At 37.5% G+C, this 24,104-nt stretch overlaps 3 protein-coding genes across 5 annotated transcripts; 1 reads left to right on the top strand and 2 right to left on the bottom strand.

Moving 5' to 3' along the window:
- Positions 1-2,478: 2,478 nt before the first annotated feature.
- On the top strand, positions 2,479-12,076 carry LOC120003372. Of its 3 annotated transcripts, none has more exons than XM_038852334.1 (10): positions 2,479-2,872; positions 3,806-3,907; positions 4,046-4,205; positions 4,305-4,490; positions 6,077-6,211; positions 6,540-6,622; positions 7,908-8,001; positions 8,102-8,219; positions 10,554-10,633; positions 11,160-12,076. In XM_038852334.1, the coding sequence occupies exons 1-8, from the start codon at positions 2,613-2,615 to the stop codon at positions 8,189-8,191; spliced, it is 1,110 nt and encodes a 369-aa protein (XP_038708262.1). In that variant the 5' UTR covers positions 2,479-2,612; the 3' UTR covers positions 8,192-8,219; positions 10,554-10,633; positions 11,160-12,076. The 3 variants fall into 3 exon arrangements, with proteins under 3 accessions (XP_038708262.1, XP_038708264.1, XP_038708263.1); XM_038852336.1 differs by having other exon boundaries at positions 3,806-3,901; XM_038852335.1 differs by lacking the exons at positions 10,554-10,633; positions 11,160-12,076 and adding exons at positions 8,486-8,539; positions 8,584-8,688.
- LOC120003371 (transcription factor GTE7-like) lies at positions 11,763-14,357 on the bottom strand. Its single transcript, XM_038852333.1, has 4 exons — positions 12,774-14,357; positions 12,479-12,689; positions 12,262-12,382; positions 11,763-12,160 (listed from the first exon to the last, which is right to left on the bottom strand). The coding sequence occupies exons 1-3, from the start codon at positions 14,133-14,135 to the stop codon at positions 12,330-12,332; spliced, it is 1,626 nt and encodes a 541-aa protein (XP_038708261.1). The 5' UTR covers positions 14,136-14,357; the 3' UTR covers positions 11,763-12,160; positions 12,262-12,329.
- A 5,372-nt stretch (positions 14,358-19,729) lies between these two features.
- Positions 19,730-21,454, bottom strand: LOC120004150 (protein ALEX-like). The gene has a single exon (XM_038853418.1). The coding sequence runs from the start codon at positions 21,343-21,345 to the stop codon at positions 19,930-19,932; it is 1,416 nt and encodes a 471-aa protein (XP_038709346.1). The 5' UTR covers positions 21,346-21,454; the 3' UTR covers positions 19,730-19,929.
- Positions 21,455-24,104: the final 2,650 nt, after the last annotated feature.

The following is a 24,104-nucleotide window of genomic DNA, read 5'->3' on the forward strand; positions in this document are numbered from 1 at the left end:
AACAAGTATTGTACATATTTTATCTTCATCTCACAATCATCTCTATTTTCTACAATTAAAGCTCTACTGCTCTTCATGTTAACAAAGTATCGAAAAACTTTCACACATCTCTATTTTCCAATCCAAAAATATACCGCGCGAAGCGCGGGCATGCAACTGGTTTATATATATATAACTAAGGATCCACAAGGCTTCTCCTTAATTCTTGGTGCCACGTGGACGCCTCTACAAAAAGCTTACACATTCTAATTAAACTTGATAAAAAGGAATGATTGACAACTTGAGTGATGAGAATTAATTTAAAAAAACAAAAATGTAAAGGACAAAAGAAAAAATTAAAATATATTGAAAAACTTTAAGACCCATAATGGGGATTTAATGTTTCATGGAAGTAGTTTGATGTTGTTTCAGCTTCACTAAGGTCATGTATTATTAATTATGAGAGTCTTTTGATATTACTCAATTAATGAAATTCCTTTGTAGTATTTAATTTGAAAACATTTTGTATGTTTTTGGCATTAATTATCATCATTTTCTGAGAATTTTTGTGTGTTTTTATCATTTTATGTGTTTTTGATGTATTTTGTGTGTTTTTTAGTATTTAATTGATGTATTGTGTATGTTTAGAGTTTGGTCAGGTTTAGTAGTCTGTTTGGATTGCAATATACACAACATGAGAGGTTTTTCTCACGTTATATTGTTCTAATGTGTAAGTAAATTCAGCCCATTTGGTATTGGAACATGTAAGTGGTGACAGGAAAGCATGATAGAATTCAGTGAATTGTTGAAGGTCAAAGTGATTATAGGCATAAATCTACCAGTCATACATAACATTTCAAAAATATAAATTCAAAAATCTTATTCTAAAAATATTAAGAATCTTATTCTAAAAATATAATTTCAAAAATATTACTTATGCTACATTGTATTTCTCGATATTGAATGCCACTTTATAGAGAATGTTGTACCAACCATACAATATTGTCTCATAAACATACTTTGGTGACCTATAACACTTTGTAGATACTAACGACACAAATAAAAATTGATAAACTCTTAACATACTTATTTCTTATGAATCAAATTTCTTACACCCTATTAGAAATTTTTTTTTCTTAGCAAACTAAAAAAAAGGTATTGTACATATTTCATCTTCATCTTCATCTCACAAACATCTCTATTTTCTACAATTAAAACTCTACTCTACTGATCTTCATGTTAACAAAGTATTGAAAAATTCTTACACATCTCTATTTTCCTATCAAAATATGTGCCGCGCATGCAACTAGTTTATAACTTAATAACTCATCCCTCTCCTCCAAAATGACTCCATATTGAATTTTCCTCCAAAATGACTCCATATTGAAATTTGACAAAAATTTTAAAAATTTTTTTTTACAATTCCTTTTAAATTCCTCCTCTTAATTTTTCCTAAATTATCCAAACAAACAATGAATTGAAAGGTAAGTCATTTCTCTCTTTTTCATTGCCTACAAATTCCTCTAAGAGCATCCACATCAGATTACCTAAACATGAGTCTGTCTGTAAAATAAGTAACAATTATAGAAAATTTATCAAAAAACACCCTGCATCAGATTCCCTAAATTTCCCCCTATTTTAAAAACTTTAAAGATTTGCTACAGTGGTTCCCTACATCTAGGGAACCACTGTAGCATTACTTAAGATTAAAATAATAATATTTCTTGCTTCTCTGTCTCGTTTTATCTTTTCGTCACATATTCTCTTTCATGGCTTTCTCTCTCTCGATACGACGGAGAAGAAGACCAATCTATACCAACTCATCGTAGTAGACCAATCGGATCGGTCTGGCAGGACCTGTCACTTGATACGACGAAGAGGGCGGCGTTGAAGAGAGGACGGAGAAATAGACAATGATTCCGGTGAAGAATCAACGGCTTGTAACGAAGTGAGACCTTGAAAATCACCAGTAGGAACGGAGTGCCATAGCAGTGGTACTTCCATAATTTTGTGCCTTTGAACTGCAAAGCATCTCCCCAATTTACACAGTTCTCGCCATTACGTATCACAACACCAAATGATAGGGGATTTGATAGTATCATGTTCATCTCTGGGGCTGCAAACCATTGTGATATGGGTTCAAATTTGGTATGGATTTTTTTTCTTTTTGAGTTATGTAAAATTTCGATTTTACCAATTGGGACTATTAACAGAGAGGGGAGGAGTTGGAGGAGAGAAAATGGAGAGTTTTAACGTGCCCATAGGTGCACAGAGAGAGAGTTTGAGAGTGAAAGGAAAGAGAAGGTAGAGAGTGGAAAAATTAATTAATTTTATTAATAGAATAAATAAAAGAGAGAAATAAATATTATTTTAATGTAATAGAGAATATGATAGGTAATCTAATGTAGTGTTGGTTGGATAGGGAATCCGTAAAATAAGGGAAAGTGGTATTTTGTCTGTATTTTAAAGAATCTGTTAAGGGAAATGGAGATGCTCTAACCAAAGACACTCTAAAGAAAAAGTGAATTTCCCCAAAATCCATACCCGCAGTTCGCCGTCCTCTCCGAAGCAAAACTCTTCACAGTGTCTGTCTCTGAATATCATTTTACGAGTGTGAAAACCAGAACTGTGGGATGGCGCTTACAAGGATCACCATATGGAGGACCATTACGTCTTCTGCGTCCATAGCACCGCTATTGGGAGCTCGAGGCTTTCGATCAGACGCGGCTCTCGATGCGATCGCAAAAGCACGCGAAGAGAAGGTACCAAATATGGTGCTCTACAACTACCCTTCTTTCTCCGGCGCATTCTCCTCTCTCTTCGCGCATCTCTTCCACTCCCGCCTCAAACTTCCCTGCCTCATTTTGCCTTTCTCCTCTGTTGTACCATTCAGGTACGTACTGATTCACTCACCTTATGTTTATCTCCTTCTGTATATGATTTGTAAACGAAATTGGGCTTGTGGTTTGTAGGTGTCGTTTGAGTTACTAGGTTTTTGTTGTTTAGAAAGTGTTATGATAGAAAATATGGAAAAAGGAAAGAAAGAGATTTGAAATTCTGGTTATTGAATTCTTCACTGTAATGATGTGTACATACTTAGAAGGGCTTAATCTTGTTAATCGTTTAGTCCACAGAGAGTTATGAAGGTAAATTCTTAGTATGTTTAATCCTTCTGTATACACATGCAGACATCGTCATCATCAATATCGCTTCAATCCCAAACATTTTGAGGTAGGTTCACCATTTGGCTCCATGGAAGAGTTGCACGGGTGCAACCTGGAAACCGCTTCTCTACATATGTGGAGAGGTAAGGTGCCTGTCCCCGACCTTGCCCATTATGGGAGCCTTGTGCATGGGAGTTGTTTACCCTTTGCCTTCACCATTCCTTAAAGCAAATTAGTCGGAATCAACAATGTGATTCCACACATACGTGCATCATTGGAACTGTTTGTCTTTTATTCAACCCCCTTTTTTATTCAGTCATTTTTTATATTTGGGCTTTTCATTAATCATCATCATCAGCCTTAATACCTGCATGAATCAATCAGAAAATAAAAGGATTCTATTTTGGATTTGTATTATTAATTATGCTTTTGAGTATGATTATGAAGGACTGGCAAAAAAGACAACAATCAAATTTGAGTACTGGGAGTTCAATTGTCCAGAAGACTAAGACTGAAAGAAGCAACCGAAAAACAGATAAACAAATGGGCTCAAATCCCAAAGTAGGAACTTTAAAATGAATCGAACTTGGGCTTCCTTTTTCTTCAAAAAATAAAGAACTATATTCAGGAATCACCAAGCCAGTATTTTTGTCTTATTACAGGGTTGAAGATTTTTATGTCGAAGGGCTTGAGAGATGCTACCTTCTTGATTTTCTTGGTCCAAAAGGATTTGCTGATAAGCTTTTACAGAGATCAATGTGCGAGTATGCTGAATTCATCTTGTCAGACTATAATTCCTTTTGACATATTTCCATGTGTAGTGAAACTTATTATCTTTTCGGTTTCTCCTTTTGTCTTAAAGATTCAAAACAAGCTTTCTTTGTAACTTTTGTTTCATTTAGGGTAATAGCTTTTGATCATCGAAAATCAGTGTCTTCACAAATTCCCTCACCAGAAGATTTTCCCCAGAACTTAAGCTTGCATGTTGATCCCGAGAAGAGTAGTTCTCGTGCTGTATATTCATACTTCTCAGAAAAGTTTGCAGATGTGATATCACATGATGTAAGTGGGACGGTGATGATACTGCAATGTGCTTTACTGCAATGACTTTCTTCTTCTGGAGATATAATGTTATGATGGAATGTAATTTTTTCTGATCAGAATAAGGAGGTGGTTACCAGTCTATTAAACTCGGAGGACCAAGGTCGTGTGGAAACGATTCTACAATACATTGAAGACATAGATCTTCGAAAGTGGAGGTCACCAGACTCTAGAGCTTTTAGTGTTGGACTTGGTGAATGGCGCTCAAAATTAAATTGCTCTACTAATCACTATATGTTTGAACAGGTTCAACGCTTTAAAAATTAAAATTTATTTCCTCATATCTATGTCTCACACACCGGTTTCCAAAGATGAGAATAATGAGATTACCCTGAAGTCATGTGGCTTAGTGGTAGAGTTGCGATGGTGCAACCTAAAGGTCAAATGTTCAATTCGTGGAAACAACCTATCCACATATTATGTGGGAGTAAGGTATGTGTACATCCTGCTTGTCTCCGACCCCGTTCACTGCGGGAGCTTTGTGCACGAAAGTTGTTTACTTTCTTTCTTTTTTATAGTTGTTTGATTTTTTTAGGATTTTTTGGATTGCCTTTGGAAACTCAAAATTTTTGACCTTATGATCTTGCATTATGTATTTTTCATTGAATGTAACTTTTACTTTGTACTGTTGCTGAGAAAATGTGAGACTGTGAGATTATAATTTTTGTTCTATATCTTCTGTTTATTGGAGATATTGTGGTTGCTGTTTTGAAAGGCGAAAGGCTTTTAGTAGTTACAGTGACTGGTCCTTGGTAATACTTTTGTAATAATTGTTGATCTTGAGATATCCTCTAATGGCTGTGGTTTTTGTATCCAAAAGTTTGGGATTTATGTGGAACTCGGGACGAGTAATTAATTAACTATATCAGTAGATAGGGGTATGAGGTTTCTGGATAGGTAATTGTGTGGATTTGTGCGGATCTGGCCATAGAACTAAAAAAGTAGTATGCAATCATTAGGCCTTTTTTTTTCTCCTTCTGTTTCTCGCAGTTTGTCTAAACTGATGTATCATCGTTGTTTTCTGTGATAAAGAATTTGTAAAATTGAAGCTAAAACTTATTATTATTGACACATGGCATCACAGGATAAGATTACTAGCAATATTTAAGACGTAGGCGACATATTTCAGTGTCAAGACCTTATATTTGAATTCTTGGAACTATTTTTGACTTATTTCAGCTGTGTATCCTTAATTGTTTGGAAATCTTCTGTGTTAGTGTTATCATTGGTCTGCTTGATATCTGCAGGGATGCCTAATTTGAAATTGATTACAGTATTTCTTGGTATTTTAAATATAAGCTAGTATTTTCTTATGTTGTTCCTTCTAGTTTTTAACGGCTTCATTCGCAATCTCGTCATAAAGGTTGAACTTTAGAAAACTTATTAGCTCTGGTTTTAGTTTTTACATAAAATTGTTTACACTTTTAAATGGCCTTTAATTTAACCTACATGCAATAAGTCCTGTATCCCCCAATGAAAATATCCTCACTTGTCAGTTCCTTTGTCTTTCTAGTATATTCGTGGAATAATCCTGTGCACTACTTGCTTGTACTTTTTTTATATCAAAATGTTCTTACACATTGAGTGAGTTACGTAAACTTGTACCGTTCCTCAGTGGATTTAGAGGGGGTTTTCTAGTTAATCTCAATATAGCTCAGCCAATGGTTTAGAAGTGGGGCCTATCTTCTATTAATGTTGAAAGCTGGATTATTTTTAGTGATTTGTTCTGCTTTCATCTTACAAAAAAACTGGTGCGCTAGCCATTCTTATTATCGTATTTGCACAGCAATGCAAAAGTTTCTCTTAACATGTCTGCGTGTCTTGCGATGCAGTTGCTTGGGATAAATTCTGCGGAGTTAATTGCCAAGGGAAATGTAAAAATCTCATCTTGTCAGAATGCTGCAAGCAAGTTACTGGACAAGGTTTTCAAAGTTCATTTGGGCAGAGGATTTTATGGGGAGTGCCTGGTAATTTAAAACTTGGATATCTCTTAAATTATTCCCTCTGATACATAATACATTGGTCTCCTCTTCTCACGCTCTCCCCCAACAACTTTTTACTTGCTTTCTAGTTCCTCTTTCCCTAATTCTTTTCTTTGGCAAGTCCCTCTTGCCATAATCATCTGCAACTTATCTGCCTCTTCTAATCTATTTTCGCAAGGTAAATTATTGGTGCAGCATTTTGTAGTCGTTATGCCACATATTTCGTCCCAGTCTTTTTTCCTTCTGTAAACATATATATAACCCACTATCTTAAATATTCTAATAATTTTTCATTCCTCCATTTTGAGATCAGGGAGTTAGAGCAGATGGCAATTCCAACTTAAGTGGTGAAATTGGCAAGCAGCTTAGTGTAAAAAGTGCTGCAGCTGGCCTAAGGTGTTAATTCTCTAAATGCATATCCCTTTGACCCCTCTCCTAGATAATGCTATCATATGAATGTATCTTTGTCTGACACTGTATACATATGATCAGCCATCCCATCACAGTCCAAATACATTGGCTACCTTTTAGGTGACTATGGACTTTGACTTAATCATGTGATGTTATGACTCTACGCTGTACAGGACTCTGGCTTAGTGTTTCCTTCCAGTCAACTGAAATTTATTTTTGCTTTATTTGCTTGATGATATAAAAACAAGTGTCTTCTTACAAGTAACCCATGTACCCTGACACTTTTTTTTTTCTCTGGATTAGGCATTTTATGCGTTAATCTCTTTTCCTTTATTTTTTTTCCTGCAGAGGTTTTCTATAGAATTTTCAAATTCATTTGGAAACTAGGAAATTAGTTCAGTCAATTCCTTGGTCACAACATGTTTAAATAGCCCAAATTACAGTGCAAATCGCATCAATTAGAGTTTGCATTATCTCTTAGATTTCAACATTGTTAGATCACGAGTAATAAGGAGTTTTTTTTTGGGTGAATGGAAAATAATTTTGTTAAGACACCAAGAAGAGTTTTTTTTCAAGGAGGCAAGACAAATAGCCTCAAACAAATTGTTATGAAGAGTTATATATATTTGGCTGGTATATGCAGCTGGAATTGGAATGTACTCTTTGCTTTTGACCCTTGTTCAACTGTAGTTTTGTCTACATTTTAATTGCTTTGTGTGGGGGTGGGGGTGGGGTTGGTGGGGTATCAAACCTTGCATCTCATGCAAGTTATAAGGAGCAGGCCACCACTAATTTGTTATGCTTGGCTATGTTTCCATTTGAAAGGATTCTCCTAACACTGGTTCATTATGTAGGTTATTGATGATTGTCCCGTTAATAAAATGTGCTGGTTGTTGTTTGAGCATTTGTCACGTCCTCATTTTCCCATTGCTTCTTTCACAATCTTTTTTGGGTGGTTCTCTTCCATTTGTTTTCATCATGATGTCTTTGACTGTCTTTTTTGGTGTTTGTTTTTCAATTGCTATTTAGATCATTCCTAGTTTCTAGTCAACAAAAAATTATCCTTGGTATTGGCTAAGTGAACCATTGTTTATCTTCATCTTATCATGCATGAATTTCTCAGTAAGATTAGTGAAGAATATAGGCTGGATATGTAAGAATATCAAAAGAGAATCCAAGTAGTGGATTCAAACAGACCTGACCTCTCTAATGGATTCATCTCTTATGATGATGAGGATGATGATAATAGTGCTTTATTTGATGATTTCAGGCCCATTGGAGCTGTTATATACATGCAGCGAAATAATCTTAAGATGTGCTTGAGAAGTACTGATAGTGCTACTGATACCTCTGAAATTGCAAAGGTGTTTCTCGCTGCTAATATTATGATTCTTGGTACTTATACTCACATTTTATGTTGTGAAAGATCAAAAAAACTTTGATGTGCCTCCTGGAAACATGCAGGCGTACGGTGGAGGCGGCTCGCCTAGTACCAGCTCTTTCATAATACGAATGGATGAGTTTAATCAGTGGCTTTCAGTTAATGCATGTTGACCAGTGGCTTTCATAATACGCATAAAAGGTATGAAACGCTGTCATTAATATATACTTGATTTATAGTTTAATCTACATGGTTAAATTACTAAATCATTTCCTGCTTTGACATGTCATTTTAGATCATGAGATGGTAAAAAGTATGTTTTAATATTATTTACTTTTGGGTTGTATTATGAGGGCAGTGGTCATGAATTCTGTAGTATGTTACATCACAAAGAATGTTTTTCTCAGTTCTAACTTTGACAAATGCCTGAAATAAGGTACTGATATGATATTCTTCTCTGCTGCTAGAGGAAAGAAAATCTCTGCTTCTGGATTTAGCGATGGTGGAAAGAAATGGTTAGGGATTATACGAGTTTTAAAGTTCAAATCTAACCAATAAGGGATAGGATGGGTGCTGGGAGGAAAGAAATTCATGTTTGGTTCATTACACAACATGTGGTGGACTGGTTTTAAGGGGAAGACCAAAGGCTTCGTTAGAATTGTGGTAAAAAAGTAAACAGCACCCGTACACATAGTGTACAGGGTTAGGGACAAGTAAGATATACTCATAGCTTACCACATATTGGCTATTTCCAGAAATTGAACCTGTGAGGTTGCACCTTCATAAATCTAGCACTAGACCACATGTTTGCCTGTATCTCCCATCCACTAGCATAGCAAAAAAAAATCCACCCATTTCTTCAGTCGCCAAAATGTAGTGTGCATCCATCATGGCTTTCCCTCCATTAAATATCATAATGCAAATGGGAAAACTTATATGCAAAGTCATTCGACATTCGAGTTGCAAATGCTGGCTAGAAATGGATAATGAGGTTTTCGAAGGTTCTGACTTCCAAGTTGGAAATTGTGCACTTAAATGTAAAATGATTTCTTTATGAGCTTTGTAAAGTGATAATTTTCTATAGAACACCTCAACACCAAATCCTCACCATAGCTCGAACTGTTTTGTTCAGTTTTGAACCTCTGTTGTTGCAATCATGAATCTTTATATTTGTACAATGTTGGAGGAAAAGCATGCAATGGAGGAGTGCAAGCATTATTTCACTGACCAACCATCTGCCACTATGCCCTTAGCTGTTGGACAAGTTGCCAAGTCACGGTGTTCACCAATTGTGCCCCACCATGTCAAACCTTTATCCTCTATGCCTACTGAGAAATACAATAGCACAGCCATGAAAGCCACCCCAGCATCCAGTGCCGCTGAAAGTACATAATTGTGTCGTTGCCACCACTGCTTCCGGTAAGGAAAGATGAAGAAATTGAAAATTGTCCCTACAATAATCTAGGCATTATATTGCAGTTGCACCAAGGACTGGAAAGTTAACAAGGGGAATCCAAGATTTCTTTGGGAAGGCCTTATGCAGCAGCCAAACTATAACTGGTCCTAATGCTCCACCAAGGAAAAACCAATTCATTTCCCCATAGTTGCCAAGAGTTCCAAAGATCTGCATAGGTCCACCCCAAATGACAGATGCATCGAAGAATACTCGTTCGCCTGGGCATGTCCAAGGACTGTCATGGGGGAGAATATATATTGGCATATATTCTCAATGGAATTATCGAACACATTTTTTAGCAATTGTCAGGATGTCTGGAGAATCCAAGTAACCTGAAACAAATTGATGAGACTCCTGTGTTGCCTTGTTCTCAGAACTTAAAACCTGTTGATTGATAAAGGAATGTTTATCAAAGCATCTTGTGAATCAAGAATAAGGTTTTGGGGTGTCCATGAAATGGTTACATTTTTTGTGATTTCTTGAAGTTCTGACTATATTCAAGGATCTCTTTCAAAATCAAACTCTACAGCTATCCATTCTTTCTCCTCTGAAGTTGTTCACCTGACTGATCGAGCTTAAGTAGATTTGTCATCAATAGCAGTACTCAATGTCATGTCCTTAAGGAATATGTGCTGATAAATATAAGGAAGATATTTTCAGCAGTTGAGCCGCTGATTTTCAGTATAGTAAATTCCATTTTCCTTCATTCGGGAAATTTTTTATACTTCAAAATTTCACTGTTGCCCAAAAGTTTGTCCTTGCAAGTAATTTCGCATAAATATTTCACAATTCTTCTGATTTTTTTATGGTTAATACGTCAGTATTTTATGTTTATGGTGTCAAGAATTCAAGATAGCTTAGTAAGGACAATCTTTTTCCTATCTATGAGATCGTTCGTTAAAAGAGGAAAAGAGTTGGAGATGATTGTTATCACTTTCTGAAATATTGTCTTCTTCTTTCCCACTTTTCTTGTATATGTTGTTTTTCAGCTAGTTATTGTGGTTCTCTATTTGGATTTGTGTGGTATGTTCTCATTTTTTGAAGAGAACTATGACATCAGGTTTTCTGGTATATTGTAGGTGGTTTTGCTTTGACAAAACAAATGCTAGATGAAAGAAGATTCCCCAAGATGCATCTTAATTTGCAGCGCCTCCTGCAGGTGATTTATATTTCTCATTTACTTTTCCATCTTATGAAGGAAGTGTAATGAGTAAATTTGGTTTCTTAGTTAAGCAGGTGTGTAAATGATAACTTGACATAATTAAGTTTTGGTATAAGTAGAACCATGTTGAATTTTGGTCTTTTGGATGACATGCCATAAACCTTCAATCCTGATAAGGTGATTGCGCATGGATAGCAAGTATTTCCTCGAGTTAAAGAAAAATGTTCTACGAAACATTGGTTTCCCACTAGAAGAGTTAATTGGTCGTTTGAGGAGAGACTAAAGGAGAGTGTAGGATTCATAGTAAATCGTCACTGCAATTCAGGCTGGTTTAGAAAGCAGGCAATCAGAGTAAATAAACAGGAAACTATATTATCTCTCATTCGCATCACTAATATTACTTCCTCTGACTTTCATTACTGGAGGTGACTGGTAATTTTTAATTTATTTTAATTGAGTTGAGGAAGTATTTTTTGTGCATTTTTTTTTATGTGATTTTTTTGTTTTGGGGTGCTTGGCGCAGTGTTTGGCATGAATGTGGAAGGAGTTCCATGGACAGGGCAAAATAACCCGGCGCTAAAAGATGGGTTCAACATCGTATCTCTATGCGGCAATGCTGCTGCTCTTGCTTCTGTGCTTTTCCTTCCCAACTATTTATACCGAGCATCTGCTTGGCAAAGGAGGTGGGAATTGAAAAAAAGCTGGTCTCTCAAAAGGAAATCATTCCTCAAGAGAGGGGTTACCTTCGGCTTTGAGAGAGTCCCAATGCAGCACATTTCCCTTTTGAACGCCTACATGATTTCCTTCTGTGGAATGGATCTTTGACTCTATTTCTCCCTTGAGAGTCGATTTCACTCGTCATGCCTAGAGAAATCTTCATTCCTTGTATTCCTCTTCTTTTACCTGGTTTAGAACAGAGGATGCCTTTTATGGGGGTACACTATTGTCGACAAGCTGTATAATCACCATCATTGTTATCGATCTGCCAATATTGTACAGGAGTCGTCACTAAACCAAATGGAGCCATTTATTGAAATTTGAAAGAATCTTTATCTTCACAATTCTAAACGGGTCTGTAGACTAAAAATGATTTTGGTAAAAGGCAGGATTGAATTGCAAAAGAATCTTTCACAATGCAGAGATGAAACTCATGTATTATAGGTGTTGTAATGTGTACAAAGTATTTCATGCCTTCTAATTCTCTCTGACTACTTAACCAACTCTGTTCACTAATTTTCCCTACTATCTCTCAAGTCTAAAACCTACCGGGGACTTCTTCCCTCGGCTTTCCAAGCCTTGCTCTCCCACATAAAGCAACAATTCAACCACACTTCCAGCCACAAAGCCATCAACCAACTCCTCCAAAGCCAGTTCAGCACAAGAAAACACACACCGGGGCTTCTTCCCTTAGCTTTCCAAGCCTTCCTCTCCAACATAAAGCAACAATTCAACCACACTTCCAGCCACAAAACCATCAACCAATTCCTCCAAACGCAGTTCAGCACAAGAATACACACACACTTCCTGTAGAAAAGAGGATTATCCTAGTAAGCCAGCCAGTTAAAGCAGAAACATGTAATCAAAAGATGCCAGAGAAGAAAACTATATTACACAAGTTTATATACCTCATACATATCACCCAAACTTCGAAGCGTCCCTCAACCTCATTCCTCATTCTTCACAATCTGAAATGTCAAGATTGTGCATCATCAGAATCGCTCCCTGATGAGCTCCCTGAATCTGAATCTGCAATTGCAACCTCTTACAATCAATACATTTTTCTCGCACATAATTTCAGTGCCATCAACCCACCACAATCCAATACTTAGATTTGGGTTATACCACTTGATGAGGATGAATCACTGCTTGAACTGCTGGAGCTGCTTGAATCACTGCTGGCATGGCCATTGTCTTTCTCAATCTCCACTGGTGGGAAGTTGCTCATTGGCATCTCATCACCAATGTCCACATCTTCATCCCCAGCTGCATCCCCTTTCTTCGGCTTCTTAGCCTCTGCTGCAACTTCAATCCTCTCATTTGCAGGTACATCCTCCTATAAATATTATGCACCCATAATCAATATCACTCAACAGAAAACTTTAAGCAAATGCAATGTGGAACTAAGCATGGAATTTACCTCGTGGACTTCATTGGCAGGTACAATGATACCCATTAGAGCTTGCCGTTTAATCTTGCTAACCATCTTCTTATAATAGGTCACAAACCGATCAAGCTCCCAAAGAGTCTCTGTGTCCATAGCCTCAATATCGAGCTCAATCTCATCACCGTCCTGCGTCAAATGCCCATTCCTCTTTCTTATAATCTGAACAACCTGTTCCATCTTCTCCGGCGGCAAACTCTGCAACCCAAGACCCAGCTTGTGCTTTTCTTCCATGCTCATTTCCCTCTTGTTCGGGTCCTTTGCCTTTGGCTTGGCCTGCTTCACCGGCTTAACAGGTGGAGCCCGCATCGGAGATGAAATCCTCTCAGGCATCTGCATAGTCGATTGTGCATTCTCATTCGGATTTGGGTTTGACAGGCTCTGTGGATTCCTAATTTGTAGCTCAGGAGAAGCTTTTTGAGCAGCATTGTCGTCTCTATTTTCTCTCACCTTCTCTGGCTCACTACGATTACAAGAAGATGACCGAAACTCTTCATGGTAATCCCGCTGTTGCCGCTTCTTATCACCCAATTTCACATTAAGCGGACGAATCAACTCCTCAAATCTCCCCAGAAGCTGATCGGCAATTACATACACATCGTGGCCCTTAGGGTTGTATGTCATCGCATTGTTGAAGGTCAGCCTCACGTCAGCAGCAAAATCGAGAGGGGATTCGTACGAGTTCTGACCCAGCTTTAACTTCACGGTCCCTAGATCCATCGGGTGCTTTATAATGCCATGGTAATCGTGAAGACCCAGCCCTACCACGTCGACGGGGTTGTTGAAGAGGTAGCCATGCTTGGTCTTCATCAACTTTGACAAAATTTGGCCACAACCCTTCATCAATGGAGCAATCTTCGGATTTGGAGTCGATTTCTTAATATCATTTCCGAAGCTAGACGGCAAGGGACGCTTGTTGCCGGAAATATTTTTGTTTGCAGATTTTTTTCGGGGCAAAACGTTTGAGCTGGATCTGATAAGGAAATCGTTGTCTTCGATGCGGTTTTTCAGCTGCCGAATCTGCTCGAGATCCGAGAGCAGGCGGCTTTTGAGCTCGGTGAGTTCCTTCTTCGAATACGAGGCTACGTTGAAAGTGACGTATCCACCGGAATTGACAACGCCCGGCCTCCGATTTATGGAAGAAGCGTTATCAGATGTAACGGATTGAGTAACGGGTGGCGATTCATCGATGTCAACTACAGGTGCTGCTTGGAATTGTTTCCTCTTAGAGCATTTAGGGTTAGGGTTAGAGAAATCGATTTTTCCTATGAATTTAGCGCCACCTCTCGGCTGCGTCCAATCAGATTCGTTCCGATTGGCTGAGACGGCAGAAGCCATGTAGGAAGGAGCTCGGGGCAGCCCGACCAGCTCCCGGCAGAGTTCCGGCAACGATTATCCAATGCAGGTGAACTAAAAACCATTAATCACACAAGGCGTGACCACCACGAGCCACTAAAACATGCCCACGCGCCGCCAAAATAAAGAGGCGTGGAATCGGAATCGCAAAATGAAAGCGTAATCAAAAGTTAGGGTTTGAGAGACCACCCCGTTGAGAGCGAGGAAGAGATGAAGGCTATGGTGGCTACTTAAAGGCGATTAGACCTGCCCGTTAAAAATCGGGGAAAGATCTGGACTGTTCATTTGGCTTTCTCTCTTAATCGTACGATGGAATTCGTTTTGGTGCTGCCCAACGAACTGCCCAGATGATCTGGCATGGACGGTTCAGATCTTGATATGTTGGCACGTGGCTGCTTCTTATCGTTGGACGGATGGTGATGATTTTAGGTTTGGATTGGCGGTTTGGAGATTTGGGTTTGGTGTGAATTTGGCTCGGATTTAGGGGTACTTTGAAACTTTCGGTATGTGGGGTCCCGTGGCAAGATGACGTGGTGGAAAGCCAACTTGATAGCCAACGTGAGCGGGGAAGATAACGCGCGCGGAGGGCGGTGTTGCCAAAACGCGTGAGGTGTCAATTTTAGGGGTAATATAGTCAATGTGAAGCAATGATTGGAGTTTGAATCAGCTTTCGGACTGTTAAATTACAAAATCAACCTTGTCTCTGACTCTCTGTGACACTGTTTTAAAAATCGGACTGGATTGGAAACTCGATGACCCGATCATCAAGTCGGCACGATTCTGTTGATATAATCGTTTAAGCATGTGATTTGATGAAAACCGATAAAATCGGGCGGTCGGATTGGAACCCAGCCGATTTTATATGAGCCAGAGAGGTCTTTTTTTGGGATTTTTTTTGTAATTTCATTTATGTATTCATTTTTTTACCTATGATATGATAATATCAATCATCACTTATCATAATATATCAATATGTCAATATAATATAATCTTATTATATTGTCAAATGTTAATATTATTCTGATCATATTTAATTATTTTAGTTTTTATTTTTATTTTTTAGTATTAAATTTAATTATAATATTTTTATTTTTTAATTGAACGAGCAATTCAACCAATAACCCACTGATTGGATCAGATCACCAGTGAGTCGATCCATTGTCTGGGTTGATGTCCGTATTGGTTTTAAAAACATTGCTCTGTGAATCTTCCCTTGCGATTTTTCATCTGCAATGACATATATAACCCCCATATTTAACCTTAATTATACCATCTGATATAATCACTTTCCTTTTTTAAAAATATGGCTATTTCCTTTCCTTTGCTTTGGGACATCTTGGTCTTTATGAGAGATCTCAAACATGACATCAAATCCCCAAATTCTTGCATATTTAGACTGAACTACAATATGCATTTAACAATCTAGTGTAGTTTTGTGGGCCTATTTGTTACTGTTTCTTCAATCATAAGAGTGAACAAGACCTCACATGGTGCCATAAGTTGTCTCATTTGGTAAACCCTCATCATATCATATATATATATATAGATGACATGTGGATCTTTTTAGTTTGGGATCCCATCATTTGTTGCTTTACCTTTTCCAGGTTAGTTCTGCTGCCATTTTCAATGGAACAGTAAATGTGACAGTTTTATGAAAACAAACAGATTTACTTCAGTTGAAAAAATGGGCTATTTCAAGCCTGATAGATTACTAGGACTCCATTTCACTCACTTTTTTTTGGCATTTCATTGCAATTGTTCAAATTTCTAACATCAATACTAGTCCTGGAATCTTCATGTAGTATAGTATCATTTATACATTCATCTGCAGATCAACCTAGCTAGAGCCTTTCTTCAGCTAATCGTTCAGCAGCGAACGAACGACGAAAGTTCTCTCCGTTTTTCATCCTAAATGAGAGCCTACTTTCCGGTTTCAAAGACAAATCAAACTCGACATAAAGCTGCAAGGCTGCAAATTGCATAAACAATTGCATTCTGTGCAGAATAAATTGTGCATTAATCAAACTACAATGCTCTATATATAGTTTGATAGCAAGTTTGTAGATTGAAAATTGTAGAGAAAGCACATACCATCCTTTCGAGAAAACTCGACTCCTGTGGTGGACGAGCTGCATAGTTACTGGGGAGGTGCCATCACTAGTATAGGGCCTTGATAAGTGCCTGTATATGTCAAAATTAATGTACTTAATCAAGTCAAAAACAGAATAAAGAACAAAATTAATTAAAGGTCTTAAGTGGGAAAAGCATATATGATCCTATCTGAACTTTTACTTATATGCTTACTCCACTACTAATATTCACAAGCCTGATTGAAATAACTGACAGATCTCCTCTTGTGTATCACTCTACAAACCCAGTAAGAAACTAATATTGACAGAAGTATCACTCTACATGTTTATACCAAAAAAAAACTACTTGTTGGAGGATGAAGCATAAAAAGATTTTCCTGGACAACTATATTTGGGTTCACCCATGTTCTTAAAACGAACCAGAACAAAACCAGAGAAGAGGCAGATATGACTGGTTTGAAGATAGGATTTGTGGGTTTATGCATATGAAGTTGATACATACATACATATACATACATATATATATACACACACATATATATCTATCAGGAAAACTTGGAAGGAAAGTAGAAGAAATATTGTGTAGGGGAGGGAGGAAACTCCAGACTCCAGAGACAAATTTTCACATTCCAAGTATTAAACTTTGGGCATCGAATCCATCTTTATCCCTTTTGTATGTGACGAGAAAAAAAAATGCAGAATTTTAATCTCATTAATTGGGGTTTTATTCTGTCAGAAGAAATGGGTAGAAAGTGGAAAGCAACAGCTCTACTTTATTTTACTCGTCTTTGGATTCCAAGTTTTCTTATTCAAGTCAAAAACAGCTGTTCAAGATTTGGAGGCCTGTGTGACTTGTGTCTACAACAATAATTTATTCACATAATCAAGCCCAATCTTGAGTTGGCTTGGTTTTATGCTCACATCACATGTGTTGATGACGTGAGGTGATGTGGCCCCGGCCGTCATCAGCATAGAGTTTGGACCTCCGCGTCTCAAACCCGTGATCTCGATGATGCTGGGTTGAGACATGACCACCACACCAATTGGTGTGGTGGTAGTGTCCTTTTTGTTGATGACATGAGGTGATGTGGCCCCGGTCGTCATCAGCATAGAGATTGGACCTCCGAGTCTCGAACCCGTGATCTCGATGATGCTGGGTTGAGACACTACCACCACACCAAAAAATTTTTAGGAGACACTACCACCACGCCAAAAAAAATTTAGGGTTATTTTACAACAATACAACTTATTAAAATGATATTATGGATGAAAATTCATCTTAATGTTTGGTATCATAAAGTAACTCAATAGTTTAACATAAATATATATTAAAATTGATGAAAATTAATTAAAGATCATGTAAGATACAACTAGAATACGTAAGTATTGTTATGTATTATTGTTTAATATAAATAATAATAGAATGAAAGTTACTATTGTTATATATCATTCATTACTATTAGGTAATAAAACATCATAGTCTAAAGATACAAACATATATATATATATATATTCTTACTAAAAAATACACATAAAAGATATATGCAAACATATATATATAGTGTATATATATATAGTAATGTATATATGTAGTATATATATGTTGTAGGATATATATGTGTAGTATATATATGTATATATATATATGCTGTATATATATGTTGTAGGATATATATATATATATATAGTATATATATGTGTACATATATATACTGTGTGTATATATATATTTAGTTAGTATTTGGGTGTGGGGGTTGGGGGGACTACAGCCTAGTGTAGTCCCCCCCTCCCTCCGCCCCTGTTTCATACATTTTTTAGATAGTATTTAATTTTTGTTTCAAACAGAAAATATATCATCGCATTCATAAAACCGATCAAAAATATAAATATATTTTTTTTCTAAATTTTAAGAAAATGTTTTGAATCCTAAAAGTTAGGACCTCATAGGAGAATTCAAATATATATATGTGTATGCATATAACTTCTTATATAAGGACCTAAAAGGAAGACATGTTTCCACTATCGATTTGAAATATATGAGACCCAAAACAATGAACTCGATTTGTCATTTCAATTGTACACATCCTCAAAAATATCCTTTATGATTCTGTGATATATGATCTCATGTGTTTGCAAGCTAGTAATTCCATTTTGACTCTTTATTTCATTTCCCTGCACTTTCCTAGCTTTTTCCTGTTTGTCTTGTGTTGTTGAGTAGAAATTGTTGTTTTCCTGTAAAAGCTATCATCAGTCTGTTCACACCATCAGGGGGTCCGTCTTTATCTGGTTCAGTTCTGATTATATCATCATCAACCTAATTATTTAAGCTTTTTTTTTGTCACCAAAATTTGGTTACTTTTAATACAGTTTTTCTCTCTTCAGAATGTAAATCATCGCAAACCAAAGTCGGCAATGTTGCAGCAGCTTTAATAGTTGGACCATACAATTTTTTTTTTTAAATCATATATCTATTTTGATCGTTTCACGAATTCAACAAATATATTTTATTGTCTCAAATAAAAATCAAATTGAACATAAAAATTTGATACCGTTTAATATAAATTAAAAAAAATTCTCTGTCACTCATCATAAATTTCTATAACTCTTGCTTGCTAAAATCTGGTTGGGCTTGACATTTTCATCAAGCCGGAATTACCAAGCCCAATAGTGAGCTGTGAGCCTGAGCCTACCTTCAACCTTAAGCCTGCATGATTTGATAAACAATAAAGTATAGTTCAAATATAATTATCATATAATTTCTTATTTTCTAGTAAACAGTATAAACCAAAACTATCAATGAAGTTGACATACCCAAAATATCTTATTATTCAACTCAAAAGAAGAAGTTTGACATTGTCAAATACTTATACATGTTAGTTTATATATATATATATTGAATATTAGTTTGCTGCTTCATAGCAGTAATGATCAGAACAGTTAAGGAGTAGTGTGTCCAATTGTTCATAATGGGATTACCTTAATTATCTTCAATTTAATACTACTACTTGCATAACCACCACAGCCGCCCCTCATTTTCGTATCCAATGACAACTAATTAAGACTGACTCTGAGTGTACTCCCATTTTGGATGAGAATCATCATGCATTGTCAATAAAGCCAGAGTGATGTACAAAAAAAAAAAAGAAAAGAAGATATTTTATCTTATCAAACAAAAATATCTGTCCTACTCAAATGACTCATGGACCTGTGCTGCTCTAAATGGCTCATTTAGGCTACAAATGTACATGAAGAAACAAAAACATAGTAGAAACCGATTTGAAGCTTTGCAATTAGTTTTTAAATATTTTAACAGTGTATCACATCACGTCATATTTTTATTTTTTCATTTTTGAACCATGCTTGATTTTTTTCCGACCATTACACGAGAATTGCAGAGTCCCAAAAACACTCGTATGAGAGGCCTAGTCCACAAACCCAGTACACTAGAAAGCTCATCATTTGCAAGAAATTGTATGCCCTTTAACATGGTTAATTAGTTAAATAAATTCATTATTCATCAAATATACACTAATTATCATATGTATACACGACCAAATTGAACTAACACAGATTCACCCAACACCAAACAACGTTTTTAACATCCATCCACTATGAGTATGCTGCATATATGATGATATACATATATAGATATCGAACAGTAATTATTATGCATAAATATTTTAAAACTAAGCTTGTGAGACCTTGGTGACAACCTTACCCTCCTGGCCCAACCCAACAGGGACAGGGTGTCTCATATCAGTCGCACCAACACCACCGTGATACGGAGGAGGATGCGTCATCACACCTCCCGGCGCAGCATAATATACTTGTCTCCCACCATTGCTATCGTACACTGCCACTGGTGCGTACCCCGTATCTGTCACTCCCATCCCGCCTCCACTTGGTGGCCGCATCACTCCCATCAGCGGTTGAGCTTGAATATTAGGTTGCGGCAAATGAGGCTGAGGCTGATGCTGCGGCTGCTGCAGGTGCACATTGTACATCTGTTGCTCCCGAGAGACCTCGGGGTTCACACGCTGCATCGCGTAGTACCCGTGACTGGTTTGGGTGGTCGCCGGTCCCATAACTGGAGAGGTGTAGACAGGGCCTGGAGCTGAAATCATGTACACAGGCTGCTCCGGTTGTGCAGGTGTAGTCACCGGTGCAGAATAACCTCCGATATGCTTCTCCGACCAATATCCCGGCGGGGCTGTGCCCGGAGGCGGAGCTGTTACTGGCATATTCGGTGCCGGAGCCTTCTCCGGCATCTTCTGGACGTAGTATTCGTTCCCGAAATTATTATCCTCGATTTTCCTCCCATACATAGCTTGCTCTTGCTCTCTTAATTGCAACCTCTGCAACTCATGCAACTGCCTCTGTATCTCCACACCCGGATCCGGCCGGATTGCGCGATCGGGCCCCATGACTCTATCATCCACAACATGCATTTCCGGTGGCGGAACCACGGGTTCGGGCACCGGATCGTGAATTTTAACTCCCGGAGGAGGCACTACAGGGACCCCCTTCTCTAACCCGAACAAGAAATCAGCAACGTTGTGCGGTGAAGCAGTCTTCTCCGTAGGTTGCGTGGGACCCGAATTCAACGCTTCAACGAACCTTTCCCGGTCCGAATTAGATAAATCGGACCCAAAACTGGAGTGAGAAGGGTTAGCCGTGAACAAGAACAAGCGCATCCTTGCGGGCTTAGCCAAGGCGCGGAAAAGACGATCGTATTCATGCATCATATGCTCGAGATCATCATCACTGGTTACCGAAATCAAGGCATCAAGATCCTCCCCTGGAAGCTGATACTTAAATGATACGTCGGTGTCCCCATAGAGAGCGGAGAGCTTGTTAATCATGGCGGAGAATTTGATGTTACGGTCAACGGCGAGTATCTTAGTATCGCCGCCGATGTAAGACAGCTGATTGTCGTTAGGCCGGGGGTGAATCTTGCCGCCATAGCTGCACATGAACTTGGCCTTGTAAGCGTTTTGCTGGTCCTCCCATGGCGATGGCGGCGGGTTCTCGAAATCGACCTCCCGTGACCGAGGAGACGATTCACCGGATTCCGCATATGAGTTGTAGGAGTAGTTATCCATGGAATCACAAAGAATGGATGAATCGAATTCGGGTATGTTCTGGATATTCACTGTATTTCGTATTCCATGGAACAAAATGGTGAGAATTTAAGAGAAGACGTAAAAGAGATATTTTTCTTGTCACAGAATAGAATGCTTGGAGGGATTGGGGTGGGATAGTCTAACCGGCTGAGGCATGGCAGTTTGTGTAAAATATTAGTAGATTGGAAGGTTACGGGACAGGTGGAAGTGTGTAGGTATTGGGGTGAGGGTGATATGGTGATAGTGCAGGTTTTTTTAGAGAAGACTCTTGGAATAGCTGGAGTTAGTTGAATGAGGTGGTGGGGTCCAGTTGGATCATTGATTGAGAGAAGAGAGGATAAGAGTCATGTGTTGACTGCAATTGGACTATGAAAACGAAGAGTGAGAGAGACGCCACACCTGTACTGCCACTTGTAATTAAAACCCCTTAAACAACACTGCGCCCTACAGTACCGACGTGAATCGTAACTCCTGTGTAGGTATGGCAAAAAATCCGGTTGTGGGCCGGTTTCAGGTGGGATAATTTCCCTTGTTTATCAAATATTTATATGTTCGATCCGAATTTAAATTGGATTTTGAATGAAATTAATTGATCAAATTCGAATTGATTTAAATATAAATAAGTAAATTGACTAATAATATAATCTGAGTTAAGGTTTGAATTAGTAAATTAGATAAAATTTATGTGTTTAGACCTGAACTCAATTTTGAACCGGACAAAATTTTGTGTTTGGATCCGAATATCGGAGATATAATTTATATCCAAACTTAGTTTAATATGGGTCAGACAAATTTGATCATCTGAACCGGACGAAGTTTTGTCACCCCACACTGGTGTCATTTCTCAGAGAGAAATCATTGTGTGGAAAGACCAAATTGTCCTTGAAATATGACGGTATGTGACCTGCCACATGAACCAATATTGCGCCCCATTTTTGACATTTCAATTGGCCTAATTTTGGATGGTAGGCCAGTCCCAAAAGAGAAATAAAAGGTAAAATATAACGACCGCGATGATCGCGCGCGAAAAGTGGGAAAAAAAGGCGCAAACATGCGGTATCAGTCGATAGCCAAAATTTCCAATTTGTGCATCAATGTCGTACATTGGATAATTGTTAATTAATGTAATAATAGCCAAAAGTCCAATTTGTGCATCACTATCATACATGGGATAATTGTTAATTAATGTAATCAAACCTAATTAACATGTAATGTGTCCCTTTCAGGTCATCACATAATTATCTTATTTTTAGATGGTAATGAAAGGTATTGGTTAGTAGGGATTTGGTTTGATGAGTTAAGCAATGTAATTATATCATCCAATCTCATCAAATCCTATCCAATCTCAAGTCTTTTTATTGATAGATTCTAGACTTATATTTGTGGTATGAGAAAATTAAGTGGTTAATATACGTAGAATGACTCATAACTTATTTATAAGGACGAACACATGTACAGCTCATAGTAGGACTTCTTTGTTCCACTCGGGTACCGGTGTGAGTGAGAACGCATGAGAACAAATACAACGTGACTCGGGAGATTAATGAAAGGAGAAAAACCACATGAGAGACAAATCATGTTGGATCATCAAGAATGACGGAGAGCACACGTTGATCAAAAAAATCGTCGTGTGGTCTAATATTGTAGGGCACTTAAAAGTGTTTGTTGGCCCGTCAACACAAAGTTGGGCACAACAAGACAATTTTATTGCCTCATTTTTTTTATGTGCCAATCATGGCGACATGATGTTTGGCTTGCCTCCATGCTCAATTGCTTTTGCTGATAGTTGGGCCACATCATACATTCTCGATTGGCATAGAGAAGTTATCAAATAAACATTATCTTTATACAGTGCTATACTCCATTTCTCATGCCACATTATACATTCACAATGACTTCTATTGTACCCAACCAGGGGTGGAGCCAGGAATTAGGGCTGTTATTGGTACGGTTACCGTTACCAAATACGGAATACCGTTACCATACCGATTCTTTTGGTAACTCAAAAAATATTACCGTTACAGTTACCGTTACCGTTACCGTTACCGGAAGAATTGGTATACCGATGGTCGGTATACCGATCAATCGGTAATGGTAAGTCGGTAATTGGTAAATTTACCAATTCTTAAAACCTATTTAAAAAAGACAATAAAAAATGCATCAAGTAGCATTGTGCTTAATAGTCATTGTATGAGACTACAACATTTTCATCTTGCCTACAATACCAATAATAAAATTGATAGATTAATGAGAATGATCATTGTGCTACATGTGAATCAGAGAAAAGACCTATCAATCGGAGAAAAAAAGAAAGGAGAATTCACATAACATTATTCCAACAATCTATAACGAAAAATCTTTCATTTCATTAATTTCTAATATTTTTAGTATCCGAAGTGTTTTAAACTCCACAGTAGGAAAGTTAGATGAAACAAGATAAATAAAAGATAAAAGACCATAATGGAAAGGGAGAAGAAAAGCTGTAATTAATACCAACAAATCATTTTGTTATGTAACAAACACTGCTTTAAAGTTTATGAAATTGCTACGAGGGATATATAAATGATAACCCTAAAAATAATCAATAGTCTAGATTAAATTATATCAATCTAATGGTCATAATTAAATAAAACTAAAACTAAAACTAAAACTAAAAATAATATTAATATATATGTCGGTAATCGGGAAATTTACCGGTTTTGAACTTTGCTTACCGTTACCGTTACCGAAGTCATCGA

This window comes from Tripterygium wilfordii, chromosome 8 (genome assembly GCF_013401445.1).
Source record: "Tripterygium wilfordii isolate XIE 37 chromosome 8, ASM1340144v1, whole genome shotgun sequence".
NCBI lineage: Eukaryota > Viridiplantae > Streptophyta > Magnoliopsida > Celastrales > Celastraceae > Tripterygium > Tripterygium wilfordii.

What these genes read in the sequence shown, in the direction of transcription:
- LOC120003372 (XM_038852334.1), top strand. Translation starts at nt 2,613, where the DNA reads ATGGCGCTTACAAGGATCACCATATGGAGGACCATTACGTCTTCTGCG. An exon ending in TTACAGAGATCAATGTGCGA is followed by an intron (nt 3,908 to 4,045) that starts GTATGCTGAATT and finishes TGTTTCATTTAG; the next exon opens with GGTAATAGCTTTTGATCATC. An exon ending in AGTGCTGCAGCTGGCCTAAG is followed by an intron (nt 6,623 to 7,907) that starts GTGTTAATTCTC and finishes TGATGATTTCAG; the next exon opens with GCCCATTGGAGCTGTTATAT.
- LOC120003371 (XM_038852333.1), bottom strand. Translation starts at nt 14,135, where the DNA reads ATGGCTTCTGCCGTCTCAGCCAATCGGAACGAATCTGATTGGACGCAG. An exon ending in CTGCCAATGAAGTCCACGAG is followed by an intron (nt 12,690 to 12,773) that starts GTAAATTCCATG and finishes TAATATTTATAG; the next exon opens with GAGGATGTACCTGCAAATGA. An exon ending in TGATTCATCCTCATCAAGTG is followed by an intron (nt 12,383 to 12,478) that starts GTATAACCCAAA and finishes TTGCAATTGCAG; the next exon opens with ATTCAGATTCAGGGAGCTCA.
- LOC120004150 (XM_038853418.1), bottom strand. Translation starts at nt 21,345, where the DNA reads ATGGATAACTACTCCTACAACTCATATGCGGAATCCGGTGAATCGTCT.